The 12,791-nt window shown below is 47.3% G+C and overlaps 5 protein-coding genes across 5 annotated transcripts; 3 read left to right on the forward strand and 2 right to left on the reverse strand.

The window, feature by feature from the left end:
- Positions 1-296: 296 nt before the first annotated feature.
- On the forward strand, positions 297-2,596 carry PV09_03828 (uncharacterized protein). Its single transcript, XM_016357083.1, has 9 exons — positions 297-690; positions 747-804; positions 859-997; positions 1,051-1,129; positions 1,184-1,370; positions 1,428-1,533; positions 1,588-1,712; positions 1,767-2,081; positions 2,137-2,596. The coding sequence occupies exons 1-9, from the start codon at positions 528-530 to the stop codon at positions 2,441-2,443; spliced, it is 1,479 nt and encodes a 492-aa protein (XP_016215172.1). The 5' UTR covers positions 297-527; the 3' UTR covers positions 2,444-2,596.
- Positions 2,528-3,941, reverse strand: PV09_03829 (uncharacterized protein; the record flags this gene model as incomplete). The annotated part of the gene is made up of 1 exon (XM_016357084.1): positions 2,528-3,941. One exon carries the CDS (start codon positions 3,939-3,941, stop codon positions 2,610-2,612), a length of 1,332 nt encoding a protein of 443 aa, XP_016215173.1. The 3' UTR covers positions 2,528-2,609.
- Positions 3,942-4,264: 323 nt separating this feature from the next.
- Positions 4,265-6,571, reverse strand: PV09_03830 (uncharacterized protein; the record flags this gene model as incomplete). Its single annotated transcript, XM_016357085.1, has 8 exons — positions 4,265-5,316; positions 5,367-5,720; positions 5,776-5,793; positions 5,843-5,921; positions 5,975-6,099; positions 6,151-6,198; positions 6,249-6,318; positions 6,371-6,571. The coding sequence occupies 8 exons, from the start codon at positions 6,569-6,571 to the stop codon at positions 4,409-4,411; spliced, it is 1,803 nt and encodes a 600-aa protein (XP_016215174.1). The 3' UTR covers positions 4,265-4,408.
- Positions 6,572-9,349: 2,778 nt separating this feature from the next.
- On the forward strand, positions 9,350-10,470 carry PV09_03831 (uncharacterized protein). Its single transcript, XM_016357086.1, has one exon. The coding sequence runs from the start codon at positions 9,461-9,463 to the stop codon at positions 10,391-10,393; it is 933 nt and encodes a 310-aa protein (XP_016215175.1). The 5' UTR covers positions 9,350-9,460; the 3' UTR covers positions 10,394-10,470.
- A 1,378-nt stretch (positions 10,471-11,848) lies between these two features.
- Positions 11,849-12,789, forward strand: PV09_03832 (uncharacterized protein). Its single transcript, XM_016357087.1, has one exon. It carries the CDS (start codon positions 11,939-11,941, stop codon positions 12,623-12,625), a length of 687 nt encoding a protein of 228 aa, XP_016215176.1. The 5' UTR covers positions 11,849-11,938; the 3' UTR covers positions 12,626-12,789.
- Positions 12,790-12,791: the final 2 nt, after the last annotated feature.

The raw sequence follows: 12,791 nt of genomic DNA on the forward strand, positions 1-12,791 counted from the left end.
CGTGCTTATACCCCTCGTCTTCCGAGACGGCCAACGAGCATAAGCACGAGCATAGTCTGCTGAAAAGCTTTAGTTTGGGATCTAGTCTCTTCCCTCGATTAAAAGTCCTCTGCACGCATGGCTGGTTGAATTGCTTCAAACCAACATCGGTGATTATGTGCTAGCCGCCACATGTAGCGTCTGCTCAGCGCCTCAGCCAATCATAAAGCCATTAACCCCCCGACCGTCCGAGCCGTCCCAGGGGTTTTAAGCGCCTCAACCGATCCTCCGAACTGTTGTGAATCTTTGTGCATCCCGGAGCTCCAAGGATGTCTGCTCGGACATGGCAGAGTAGACGTAGAACACCGCAATATCTTCTCTGGACCCTGTGTTCAGCGCAAGACGCGCATAGCAATATGCATTGCCCATTTTTCATTGCTATGTCGCGATCGCGCCAGCTTGCTACCGACTTGGTGTATAAGTTGTTCTGTATCTCTCCGAAGTGATCATTTACCTCAAGACAGATTCATTACGTTTGAATCGACGTCATGTCTGAAATCAAAGAAACTGCTGAGGTTCATCGACTTGTCGTTCAGGAATGTCCAAAGCGGAGATGGGTCAGCTACTTCTGGGATACGCTTGACAAGCCGAAGGAAGAACGGCGCTTTCTCTTCAAGCTAGACTCCGCTCTGCTCACGTTTGCTTGTCTTGGTGTGTCCCCTGTCAGAGACGTGAATGACGTTTCGTCGTGTTAACATGCACCAAAGGATTCTTTATCAAATACATGGACCAGATTAACGTCAATGTTGCTTTCGTCTCTGGCATGTTAGTTAACAGTGCCCACAGCTGCGCCCCAATGACAAACTGAATATGCTACAGGAAGGAAGATCTCAAACTCTACAAGAATCAACTCAACTATTTCCAAACCGCTTTCACCGTCGGCAACATTATTGCACAGATTCCGAGCAACATCATTCTCACGCGTATACCTGCTCACATTTGGATTCCCCTCAACGAGGTTCGACATGGTCCTTCTTTACCCTGAGCTGTACGACTGAAACTAGTTTATAGGTGATATGGTCCGTTTTAACGTTTTGCCTTAGCCAAGCAAAGACTAGCACACACATCATTGTCATTCGCTTTTTCGTAGGTGAATATTTATGTACTGCCACTGACATGGAAGCTATGCTCACTGCCGCAACAGGTCTCGTTGAGGGCACGTTTTACCCGGGGTTACAATATATTATCGGCTCTTGGTACCGGAAGGATGAGCTTGCGAAGCGTACCTGCATCTTTCACATTAGTAGCGTTTTAGGTGCCATGTTTTCGGGCTATCTGATGGCCGGAGTGTTTCATCTTGGTGAAAACAGCAGATACAGAGGATGGCAATGGTGCGCATTCAATAGTCTATGACTTTTTAAAGCCTCTATTTGACAGTGCGCTTATAGGCTCTTCATCATCGATGGCGTCATTTCGCTTCCCATCGCTTTGGCCGGCTTTTTCTTCTATCCCGACGTACCAGAAGCTGGGAAACCATGGTATCTCTCTGAATCGGTGAGTTATACACAATGGATCTAACATTTTTCAAGAGCTCATAATGGGGAAAAGGATATCAAACTTGCTCAGAGGAGGATGGAACTCGAAGGGCGAAAGCCCCGGTCGAAGTACACAGTTGCGAAGGTTAAGAAAATCGTGACATCTTGGCGCATATATGTCCTCACCCTTACCTACACGTACGTTTAATAGCCACTACCGCTTTTATTATGAGTTGCTCACGCTCTCTACAGTTTCTGGGTAAACAGTGTTGTTGGAGCTGCAGCTCCAGCCTTCACCCTATTCCTAAAAGCTTCAGGCTATTCAGTTGACTTGATAAACGTTTATGGTACCTTGCCGTTTGCTGTGCAGGCAGGAGCAGAACTCATCATGGCATGGTCATCAGACACGATTCTAAAAGGTCGTCGTTGGCCAGCTATCATCTTTGGGGCAATTATTACTATTTTTGCCTCTGTGTCTTTAACGGTTTGGGATATTAGCCCAGGTTGGAAGTGGACGTGCTTTTTACTTGGAGGTGTGGGTGGAGCCACCGGTGGTCTTTTCTTTGCGTAAGGTCCTACCAAATGATCGTAATCAGCGAACATGCTAACCTCGATATTATAGTTGGGCGAATGAGATAACCAGCAAGGACAACGAAGAACGTGCCATCGTCATTGCTTCGATGACTCAATTTGGCAACACAGTCTCCGCATGGCTGCCATTGATCGTATTCCAGCAGGTTGATGCTCCCAGATATCGCAAGGGTTGGATTACCCTTACTGCTATCAACACAGCTCTTGTTATATCAACATTAGTTACATGGCAGATGCAAAAAAGAGAGGAATCACAGACAGCCATCTTCGAGGACTCTGATGACGGAACGGTGAAGAAGAACGTGGAGGCAGTGCGTGTCCGTGCTGGAGAGAAATAAGAGAGTCAACTACCCACCAACAAGGTATGCGCAGCTGGTAAGGTTACATAGACGTCATTGAAGATAGTAGCAATCACGATGTGTATTGCTCGAGCTCAATAAGACAAGGTCTGTCCATGTTCCAGCTAGAGGAATATCGGTGCTCTATGCAACAAGTTCATTGCCATCACAAATTTGGAACATGTTCCCAACCTTCGTCAAACCCCACACCCCATATCCACTTCTCCATAATGTCCCGGTCAACAGTAGAGTCGTAAACCATCTGTGCAATTTTGAACCAAGAGTTATTCCTGACAGGAAATACCTCCTCGTCGTCCGTGTTGACTGTCTTTGAATATTCCTCGCCATTCTTCAATGCTCGGACTGCCTTTATCAAATGACCATCGTCATGAGTCTTTAGCACAGCTTTGAACAGAGTCTCCCAGTCATACCCTGCACTACGATCAGGTGTATAGTTTGTGATGTCGTCTAGCCGAAGCTCGACAGCACCACTTGCAGCGTACCAAACCAAATCAAGGCGTCCTTTCCATTCCACGAGGCGAACTTTATCTTCTTGACTAATCCAATCTAACTTAGAGAAAACGGTAAGCGCGATTGAAGCCGTTAGAGTATGCAGGTGAAAAAAGTCGAGCTTCCGGGCCTTGCCAGGTCGTTGAGCGGCTCCTGTCATGTATGCGGCGGAGTTTATAGTCTCTGCCAAGCCTTGATTGAGATCCTCGGGTGCCACGCGGAATTGTGCTGCGATATCAACTAGCAGAGATTGATTTTTGGGAGAAAGGATACCATTTCGCACGCGTTCGGGGCCCGTAGCGAAGCCGAATGGGGCTGCACGGAGATCTTGGTTATCGTGCACAGCCTTTAGAAGCTTGATCAGGGGTTTACTTGAATTTTTAGAAATAGATGCTTCTCTTTCAGCTTGGAGGAAGTAATCCTCTGTACCCATCGAGTCGTGTGACGCCGCTTGAGCTAGACCCTCGGCCACGATGCCAGGCTGTGCGAACTCGATTCCAAGGCCAAGATGAATTAGGGGATGGTAAAGACCTTCAAAAAGTTGGGCAAACATTTTCTCAGCAGTAGGACTTCTCCCAAAAACATGATCTTGTACAACAGCTACCCATCCTTTCTCTTCGATCTCCCTTGAGAAGAATGCTAAGAAGTTCGAATATTGATCGAGGTCGCCCATGCGTTCTAGAAACTGATCGGGATTACTTAAGCTAACGACAATTGCAGGATCGGTAGGTGGTTGCGGGCGTTGGATATCAATGCCATCATCAAATGCGCGTTGGAGATCCTCCGGTGTCCCTCCCAGTGCGAACACGTTGAGCACAGAGTGGGTGATGTGGTTATGGCCTGCGACCTCTCGCCAGAACATGTGATTCTCGTCATGATTTTTCTGCAAAATACGACTTGCAACCTCAAACGAGCCATCAGCTTTGCACGGAGTTTGAATCAGACCAATATGATCAGGGCTGAGCTGGATCAATGATGTGGTGGCCATTTTTGGACACTCCTCTATCAGAGACTGAGATATTTGCGGCTGTAATAGTCAGTTAGCATTCAGGCTCTGCCAGCATTACTCATATACATGCAGATGATAATCACGCTACCAAAATTTCGGGTTGCGTGTCTTCACTAGATCGCTTTGAGGTCATCCTCTCTCGGAAGTGAACGGCCTGAAGAAAATAATTTATCCGAGGAGCATGAATATCCCGATGGGAGTGCGGAATGTAGTCACCCCGACCATGTTCGGCATCGAAAGTGCTTTGTTGCGACTAAGGCTATTTGATTTGTCCACAGGAACAACACGAAATATTGCTTCATTGGCTCTTCTGCAGAAAATCTGGCATTGATATTGGCTTTAGTACGCCTCTATCTTCCCCATGAATCATGTAATTTCCACTGAAGTCAGACGTGATGATGACTGAAGTAGCACCCCTTCTCTACGACTGCTCAAGACTTATGACTTTATATCCCCGAATCCTCAATAACCGCATTTTTGGGAATATTTACTGTGTTGTACCACTCACTCCATGCTTTGCACCGATCCTCAAACTCAGGAAGTATGCCGGCACTCTTCAATAACGGCTTTATCTTGCTTGGTTGCTCAATAAATTGTAGAGACAGGCCCGCGCTTGAATGGAACGCGATGTGGCAATGAAAGAGCCATGCTCCCGGATTGTTGATCTGGAAGGCAATCACAGCCCATCCTCCAATGTCGATGTCGATCACATCTCGCCGAGCGGGATTGACGAAGTTAAGCTCAGGCTCATCTGGGATCATGCCTTCACCTTGTGCCAGGATGTTGAAGTCGTGACCATGTAGGTGCATCGGGTGCACAGAAGGGGTCAGATTGCGTGGAATATCTGTAGGAAGTAATGTATAATTTGACGTTATGACGAAATACACCCACTCCTCAGTTTCGAAGTCCAGGATGAAAGGAACCGCCTCGGGCGGCAATGTAACATTATCACTGGTCGCATATTGCCAAAGGGACGGTTTCTGCCAATCTACGAACTGTGGAGTCTCCTGGATGATCCATTTTCGTACTTTTCCCGGAAAATCGGATGCGTTAGGGTACGCCTGGTGGCCAAGTTTCAGGTAATCTTCTGGACCGATGCCATTCACGCGGGTGCCGACATTTTGTTTAACGACAGGCACGAGATTCTTCGGATCGGGATCAGCGCATCCAAAATGGAGATAGGGATTCGGAGGCGTGTAAGGAGCGCTAGTGTCTGCCGCATCGTACCTGATAACACCGATTTTGTTGGATAGCGGAATTAGCTCTGGCTCAGCACAGTATTGTGCATTGACCCAGAAGTTATTTCCCTTTGACAGATCTGCATTTGTCTCGATGATAAACTCGTAGCGTTGACCTTTCGTGTTCAGAACTCCGTCAATGTGAATTTTGGGAAGCGCAGCTTACCAATTCCTATATTGAGAACCGGCACTGTGTAAGGTTCGATCGGCACAAAATCCGTTTGGATGATTGTCAAGTTATGACCGTCAATCCAGAAATTGTATGTCAAAAGGGTTGAGGTGTTGATGAGGCCGATCTTGTACTTCTTGTTCTTACTAACGACAACCTCGTAGAGCTCTCCCTTATCCTGAAATGTGCCTTTGCCATTGAGCACAATGGAATCCGGGAGAGCTGCTAAGAAGGTGGTCTCGCCAATCCATTCAAGACCGAAAACATCAGCATGATACCAGTCGCTTAAAAGCCATGGCCCTAAATCTTCATCCCAGTTCGCGCTGGAGGGCCCGTGTATTACAATGGGCCCTAATATTAACAGTGAGCATAGCGCACGCTGGGAATATTAAAGCGCAAAGCATACCATAAAGACCATTACTGTCTGTATGCACGTCAATCCAGCAAATTAGTTGAGATACAAGACCACGTACATTGCAGACTCAGGTGCCCATGGTACCAGGAAGTTCCATACTGCATCGCACGGAACTCATAGATCTGTGTATCCAGAGGCTTTTAATAGGGTCAGCAAATCCAAAATAAGAAAATTCATATATCGAACGAACTTTGCTTGGACACTGTGTCACTCCCGGTACGCCATCCAACCAGTTGGTCTGGTACTGGCGGATACCATGCCAGTGTATGGCAGTACCATTGTAATCTTCTGTGAAGTTGTTGTGCACTGTGACGCCTACGTTGGATCAGGCTAGAGCATTAAAGACAAATGATAGAATTGACGCACGAATTGTATCTCCCCAGTTGGCTTCCACTGTGGGTCCCGGATATTGGCCTGGAAGTTGGATAAGTGAGATGTAAGGGATTATAAAGAGACACCCTAACCATTGACTACTTGGCCAAGCTTTGGATAGCCATCTGGGAAAATCCACTCCTGCGAGAGTGTAAACTCATACTAACAACTTATATGTTAATGGCACCAGCTACTCCATTGCGCACTGATATACCTCAACTAGCTTTCCTGGCGGTATCACAGAATTGTTTGTGTAATCGCTAAAGATGTCGAAACCATCGACCCAGACCCCCCGATTATTGGGGCCATAGCCACTACTGTCAGAGACATGTGCGCTAGAAGTGGGACTTCCAAAGGTACAAAAAATCAGAGAAGACAGGACCAGGTTGTGGCCTATCCGCTTCCTGCCTAGCATTTCGAGAAATACAAAATTTTGAAATAACAAGGATCAACTGATTGAGTACTTTGTCCATTTGGAAAGATTCACTATTAACTGACTTATACACCATAGCTCGTAGTGTTCCGAGCACGAAATTGCCTTGCATATCTAGAGCCCGATGTCCGCACGTGGCGCCGCGCCGCATCCGGGGCAGGAGATTATCACCGAACGACTGTCTCTTTGTCGGTCGATCAGGTACGACAATGAAACTGAAAGAACTGAAAAAATGTCCGCGCAGCGATACTTCGCAAATATTGAATGCCGAGAGTCAATCCAAAGTGGCGAATAACACTCTTACAGGCCATCTACAACCTCACCGTCTCTCACGAATTCCTCAACCCACCCAATGGTCATTCTGCCACGACTCAGTCAATTATTATCAAGTAAAGTGCAGAATCTGATACTTACAAACTCCTCTTTGTGTCAGCGAAGTTCTCATGGTCCCCTACTAAATGTTCTCTGTACCACGGATCTTCCTTCATTCGTTTATAGTCCTCGAGACTTTCAAAGATTACTTGGCTGAAACAGTCAAAATCGGCAATGTTGGCCATTTGATGGTCAAATAATTGAGTCATCAAGGAGCGGGTAACAAGTGGATTGTGAATCTTTGTAGATCGTTAGCGATTGTCTTAGAAGGTTCTAAATCCTGAACATGCAGAGACGCACCATGGTCCATCTCCTTATGCCATATTTCACCATAAGATTCTTGGTCAGCGGTGCGGATACTTTTGTCATATGATGACGATATGCTTCTTCGCTCATGCCTGGCTTGCGGTACCCGCATATGGTAAGACACAAGTATTTGGTAGGCTTAATACTATCGACATTGGCTTCTGATTCTGCTGCCGATTTGTTATCCTCCGCCATGACTTGATTTTTCAAACGTGTTTTGATCTGAGCTTTGAAAGGAGGCGTATAGAGCACGCTCAAGAATAGGGCTTGCGTGTGACACTCCGTCCTTTGGATACATCTTCAGCCTGCGGATACTGCAGAATACTGGAAACCCGAAGCCTGATTGTACTATCGGCTGGCATGACCGAAGCCCGTTGCTCGGCAAGCGAGTTTAATTCGTAAGCGATGAAATAGTCCAACACCGCGACATCGGTAGCTCCCGATACTCCTTATGCTCTAGAACCCCATACAACAAGCCGACAACCTTGATCACGGAACAGAGCGAGAAGAATTACTGGCCTATCTGTGGTTCGCATTGCCACTTGAAGCATAAAATAGAAGAGTTTGGTTTTATCTCCTTGTGTTTCAAATTAACTTGCGTTGCTGCAGTCAACAGCCAACGCGTTCTTCCCAGTGATAACAAGAATCCCGCTTTATACTAAGCACTTAAGCATGTATTGATGATGGCGCAAACGACGAACGTGCTTCTACAAGCCACTGCTGTGGCAGCTGGCTCGTTTCTTTCTGGTTTGTCTTCCTTTCGGGCTCAGAACTATCGCTTACCGCGCTGATGTAGGTGCGATGATGAGCCTCTCAATCGTGGCGGTTCCAGTTATCCTGGACACAAGCACGCAGGCATCAAATCTTCTTGCGCAATTTGTGCGTCTATATCACTATGGGCACCGCATCATGCCGTCGCTGGCCTTGTCCACATTTTCATTGTACGGAACTTCAGCATACAAGGCTCATAAGACAGATGGGCTGTGGCTGCAACCTCTGGTAGCAGGTGTCATTACGCTGTCGCTGGTACCATTTACATGGGTGGCAATTACACCAACAAATTACAAGCTCTTTGGCTTGTACGAAAAGGTCAAAAGAGACGAAAAGATAGACTTCAGTTATGTGCGGAGACTCGTAATCAAATGGAATTGGTTACACGTATTTAGGTCCTTATTTCCATTAATTGGTGCCATTTTGGGGGGAACCCATATTTTGCACCAGCTGAAGTTTTGATAGAAGGTTGAAAGTGCGCATTGAATGGGTAACCAACAGCAGTAGTCATAGGTAATATGCTGCGATATTCCTGGTATTCTATTCGATAGTTCCATTCAGTTGAGAGGCAGCTTTTTGGCAGTCATCCATGGAGTGTGTACGTTGTTACCTCCAAAAATTTCCAGAAATCGCCCCAAAAGCCTCGCTACGACTCTTCTCTAAACTCCGATGGATATAAAATTGATTATTTTCTGGTGAACCTCCTTAAGCTGATTGCATCCTTTTGGCAAGGCAGCCAAGCTTGGAGATGAATACACATAAAATTTGCATGGCGTTGACCAGGAGCTTCTCGATGAATGCGCATATTCGCCCCCATTGTTCTCATCCTACATGGTCCTCGACATTGCACAGGGCTGCCCGACAAGATCAGCGCCGACGTACGGGTACTTCCGACGGTCTACTTCGCTTTGCCCATGTCTCCCCGATCCCCGATGCCCCACTCCGAATACACCGAATACGAGTTAAGACCGAATTGGCATTGTACTGAATATCATCCCCGAGAACTTATCGACGTTCTCCGAGAACCTGAATAATTGCCTTTATCGGGTCGTTGTTTTGGAGAGTTGTTGAGACGGCCATTCTCCCTACACTTTGGTTCGGTGGATTGTCTACTGGAGCTGCCTTGTTTTGCTGGGATGCTCAGAAAGACAAACACGACAGTCACTCCGACCATGGTTGAACAAATGCCCGTAGGTAACTGAATGGCGCCCCAACTTGTTCGAAAGGGGAGAGAGATTTGATGCACCTGGACATATCGTGTTATGTTACCCTTGCTTGCAAGGCGCTAAAAGTTGTTGTAATTCTCCTCCTCTCAGGAGTAGCTTCATTGGAATAATTCTCCAAGAAAGTTACTAGTCAATTTGAACCTAACCATTTCTTCTTCCATATCCCGTCGACCAAGAAAAGGCTCATTCTGTAGCAATGTCTTCTGGAGCCCCAGAATCAAAAGACACGATATTTGCTCGTGATGAGGCTTTCTGGAATAATTACCTCAAAGGTCGACCAAAGCCTCCCCAGAGCCTCTTTGATCGAATATATGCTTATCACGAGCAGCATGGTGGCAGATTTGATATTGCTCATGACGTTGGTGCTGGCAATGGGCCTTATTCTGCGCAGCTACGATCCCGATTCAAGCACGTCATCGTATCAGACATCGTCGCTGAGAACGTACAACTCGCGGAGTTGCGCTTGGGCACCGATGGCTATAGTTATCGTACGGCGAAAGTGGAGGATGCAGATGACATCGTTGAAAGGAGCGTCGATCTAGTCTTCGCAACGAATGTACTGCATTTCCTAGATCAACCAACCGCCATGCAAGCTATTGCGAAGCAACTACGCTCGGGTGGCACTTTCGCAGGTGCAGGGTTTGGTCCTGCCCTTTTCAATGATGCCAAAGTCCAAGATGTCTGGAGCCGCATAAGCCAGCAGGGTGGGCGCGTGCTCCTTCGGGGGATAAACGACATCGAACAGACCATCAGAGTCATGAAGCGCACACAAGACAAATATAACAATGCTCCGTTGGACGAGCAATTCTTTATACCTGGAGCGCAGCGAGTGCACATCAACATGGACAAAGGAGGAATCACAGGGCTTCTTCCACCAGAGCACGCTGAAAAGTTCGATGAGCCCATGTACACAGGCCCCAACGATGTAGAAACCTTCGTGAAAGAAGACGGATGGAGTTTTGACTGGACAGTGGAAGAGTTTAAGGAGCACTTTGAATCATTCCCACATTCTAAAATAGACCCGGAGGCATTCACAGAGCTGTGGGCGGAGTTGAATGAGTTGCTTAAAACTGGAAGTCGTCTTGACGGAGTATTCCCTGCAAAGCTTATCATTGCAACTAGGCGTTGAATGCCCTGAATTAAAATATGTCTATGCTGATCAAGCAAAATGCATTTGGTCTGAGAGTTGTACTTAGTATTGCTTAGGAAGTTGGTTAGGAAGTGTTCCTGAAGGCTAGTAATCCAAATATTGAACATATTGTGCAGGCTGATGTTCGCTCCCGCTTTCCTGTCCGTTCAGGGTGGAAAGAAACGAAATTCATACGCGGCGCGACTACCCGGATCCGATGCCCGATTGCCTATTCTATTCACCGAGGTCTTCTGGGACACATGTACTCACATGCATCCGTATTTTTTTTTGCTCACAGCCAGAATAACGGGTTCCCAAGGATCGACTGCGTATAGAGAATCTCGACCGGAAACATGGCACGAACGTACGCCATCCTTGGTGCGACAGGCAACTGCGGTTCTGCACTCCTCCAGCTGCTTCTCAAAGACCCCAATGCGCTCATCAAAGCATATGTTCGTAACAAGGCCAAACTCGTCAGAATTCTGCCATGCGTTGCCGAAAATCAGAACGTCGAGATCATCGAGGGCAGTATCTACGATGCTAGTGTCATCGCTGCGGCTATACGGGATGCCCACGTCGTGTTTCTCTGTGTATCAACAAATGACAATGTTCCTGGTTGCAGGATGGCACAGGACACGGCTATCAATGTCGTTCGCGCGCTGGAAAAGCTGAGAGATGGAGACGAGACGAAGGGAAGCTTTCGCGCACCGAGACTTGTGTTGTTGTCCTCCAACACACTTGACAATCAACTATCGCAGCACACGCCTTGGCTAGTCCGACAGATCCTTCTCCGCTCGGCATCGCAGGTATACAAAGATCTTGCGCAGACAGAAGCATATCTGCGGGCACAGGAGGATTGGCTGCAGACCGTTTTCATTAAGCCGGGTGGTCTGTCCGTAGACGTGCAACGCGGTCACACCTTGAGCCTGGTCGAGGAGAGAAGTCCATTGTCGTACCTCGATCTTGCTGCTGGCATGATCGAGGCAGCTGATGATCCAGAAGGCAGGTGGGATATGCAGAATGTCGGAGTGTGCTATACGGACGGACCCGCGAAATGGCCCCGTGGCGCTTTGTTGTGCATTTGCATGGGGTTGGTCAGGCACTACCTTCCGTTCCTGCATCCTTATCTGCCTAACACCGGTCCGTATTGAACGTGTTACTGTACATAATTTACCACACAAATTACTTGTTGCACTCCCTTGCAATGTGACTACTGTGCTGAGTTCCTCGGCATTCGGGGGGTCGGAGGATACCACTGTCAAAAACAGCATCGAGAATGCAGATCATAAATTACGTCAACATAGCTGCAAAGCTTCGCGTGTATTAAGGCTCCGAGCCATATATCCAACGATGGCTAGCTACGGAATCACAAAGGTTCCGGGCGCATATTGCTTCTAGGCAATGCCTATATTTGTAATGGAAGTCAACCTGTGAGAACTGTGAGGTCTTCATGAGATTAAACGAATGGATATCTTTGCTTTCGATATTTTCTGAATTAGCAAGAATCTTTGTAGGGGATCCGACATTGTCACCATCATCATCACCATGACCAATGATATCAAGCCTATCAAGATTTGGGGCCGTGGGGGCCCAAACCCTCCGAAAGTCGCTATCGTACTCGTGGAGCTGGACCTTCCACATGAAACAATCCTGCAGCCTCTTTCCAAAGTCAAAGAACCAGAGTACCTCGCAATTAATCCCAATGGTCGCGTCCCAGCGATTTACGATCCGAATAATGACTTGACCCTTTGGGAGTCCGGAGCAATCATTGAATACCTTATCGAAAAGTATGATACTTCGAATCGAATCAGCTTCCCTGCAGGCAGCAATGAAGCACAGCTTGTGAGGCAATGGCTCTACTACCAGGCCAGTGGCCAAGGTCCGTATTTTGGACAGGCAAGCTGGTTCAAAAAATTCCACCCTGAGCGCGTTGCCAGCGCACTTGAGCGATACGTGAACGAGATCAATCGTGTTACAGGTGTATTGGAGGGATGGCTCGAAAAACAGAAAGTGGAGCATCCTGGCGCTGCCGACGGACCGTGGCTTGTTGGCGGCAAGTATACGGTTGCAGATTTGGTGTTTGCGCCTTGGTACACAGTTCTTGGGTATGTCGTCAAGGGAGAGGATGGCTTTGATATTGAAAACTTCCCCGTTGTCAAGGATTGGGTTGGGAGAATCTCAGCTAGATCAGCAGTCAAACAAGTTTTCGCCAACATTCAGCCTATTTTGTAGGTCGGGAAGCTGAAGAGAGCGATGTGAAATGTGCTTTGCACAGAACAGCCATGATATAGACACATTTACATCGATATGAGTTAACCAGACACTGCTGCAATAACAAAGAGTTTGATCCGACTCTCTTCTTTTGTGCTCGCTAGATAGTCGACCAATACCGCCTGTG

The sequence above is a fragment of the Verruconis gallopava genome, assembly GCF_000836295.1.
Source record: "Verruconis gallopava strain CBS 43764 unplaced genomic scaffold supercont1.10, whole genome shotgun sequence".
Taxonomy (NCBI): Eukaryota; Fungi; Ascomycota; class Dothideomycetes; order Venturiales; family Sympoventuriaceae; genus Verruconis; species Verruconis gallopava.

Bases quoted from the DNA above. Each gene is read 5' to 3' on its own strand.
- PV09_03831 (XM_016357086.1), top strand. From the start codon at position 9,461: ATGTCTTCTGGAGCCCCAGAATCAAAAGACACGATATTTGCTCGTGAT.
- PV09_03828 (XM_016357083.1), top strand. From the start codon at position 528: ATGTCTGAAATCAAAGAAACTGCTGAGGTTCATCGACTTGTCGTTCAG. The intron at 805-858 runs GTTAGTTAACAG...AATATGCTACAG, and splicing joins GTTGCTTTCGTCTCTGGCAT to GAAGGAAGATCTCAAACTCT. The intron at 1,371-1,427 runs GTGCGCATTCAA...GTGCGCTTATAG, and splicing joins AGATACAGAGGATGGCAATG to GCTCTTCATCATCGATGGCG.
- PV09_03832 (XM_016357087.1), top strand. From the start codon at position 11,939: ATGACCAATGATATCAAGCCTATCAAGATTTGGGGCCGTGGGGGCCCA.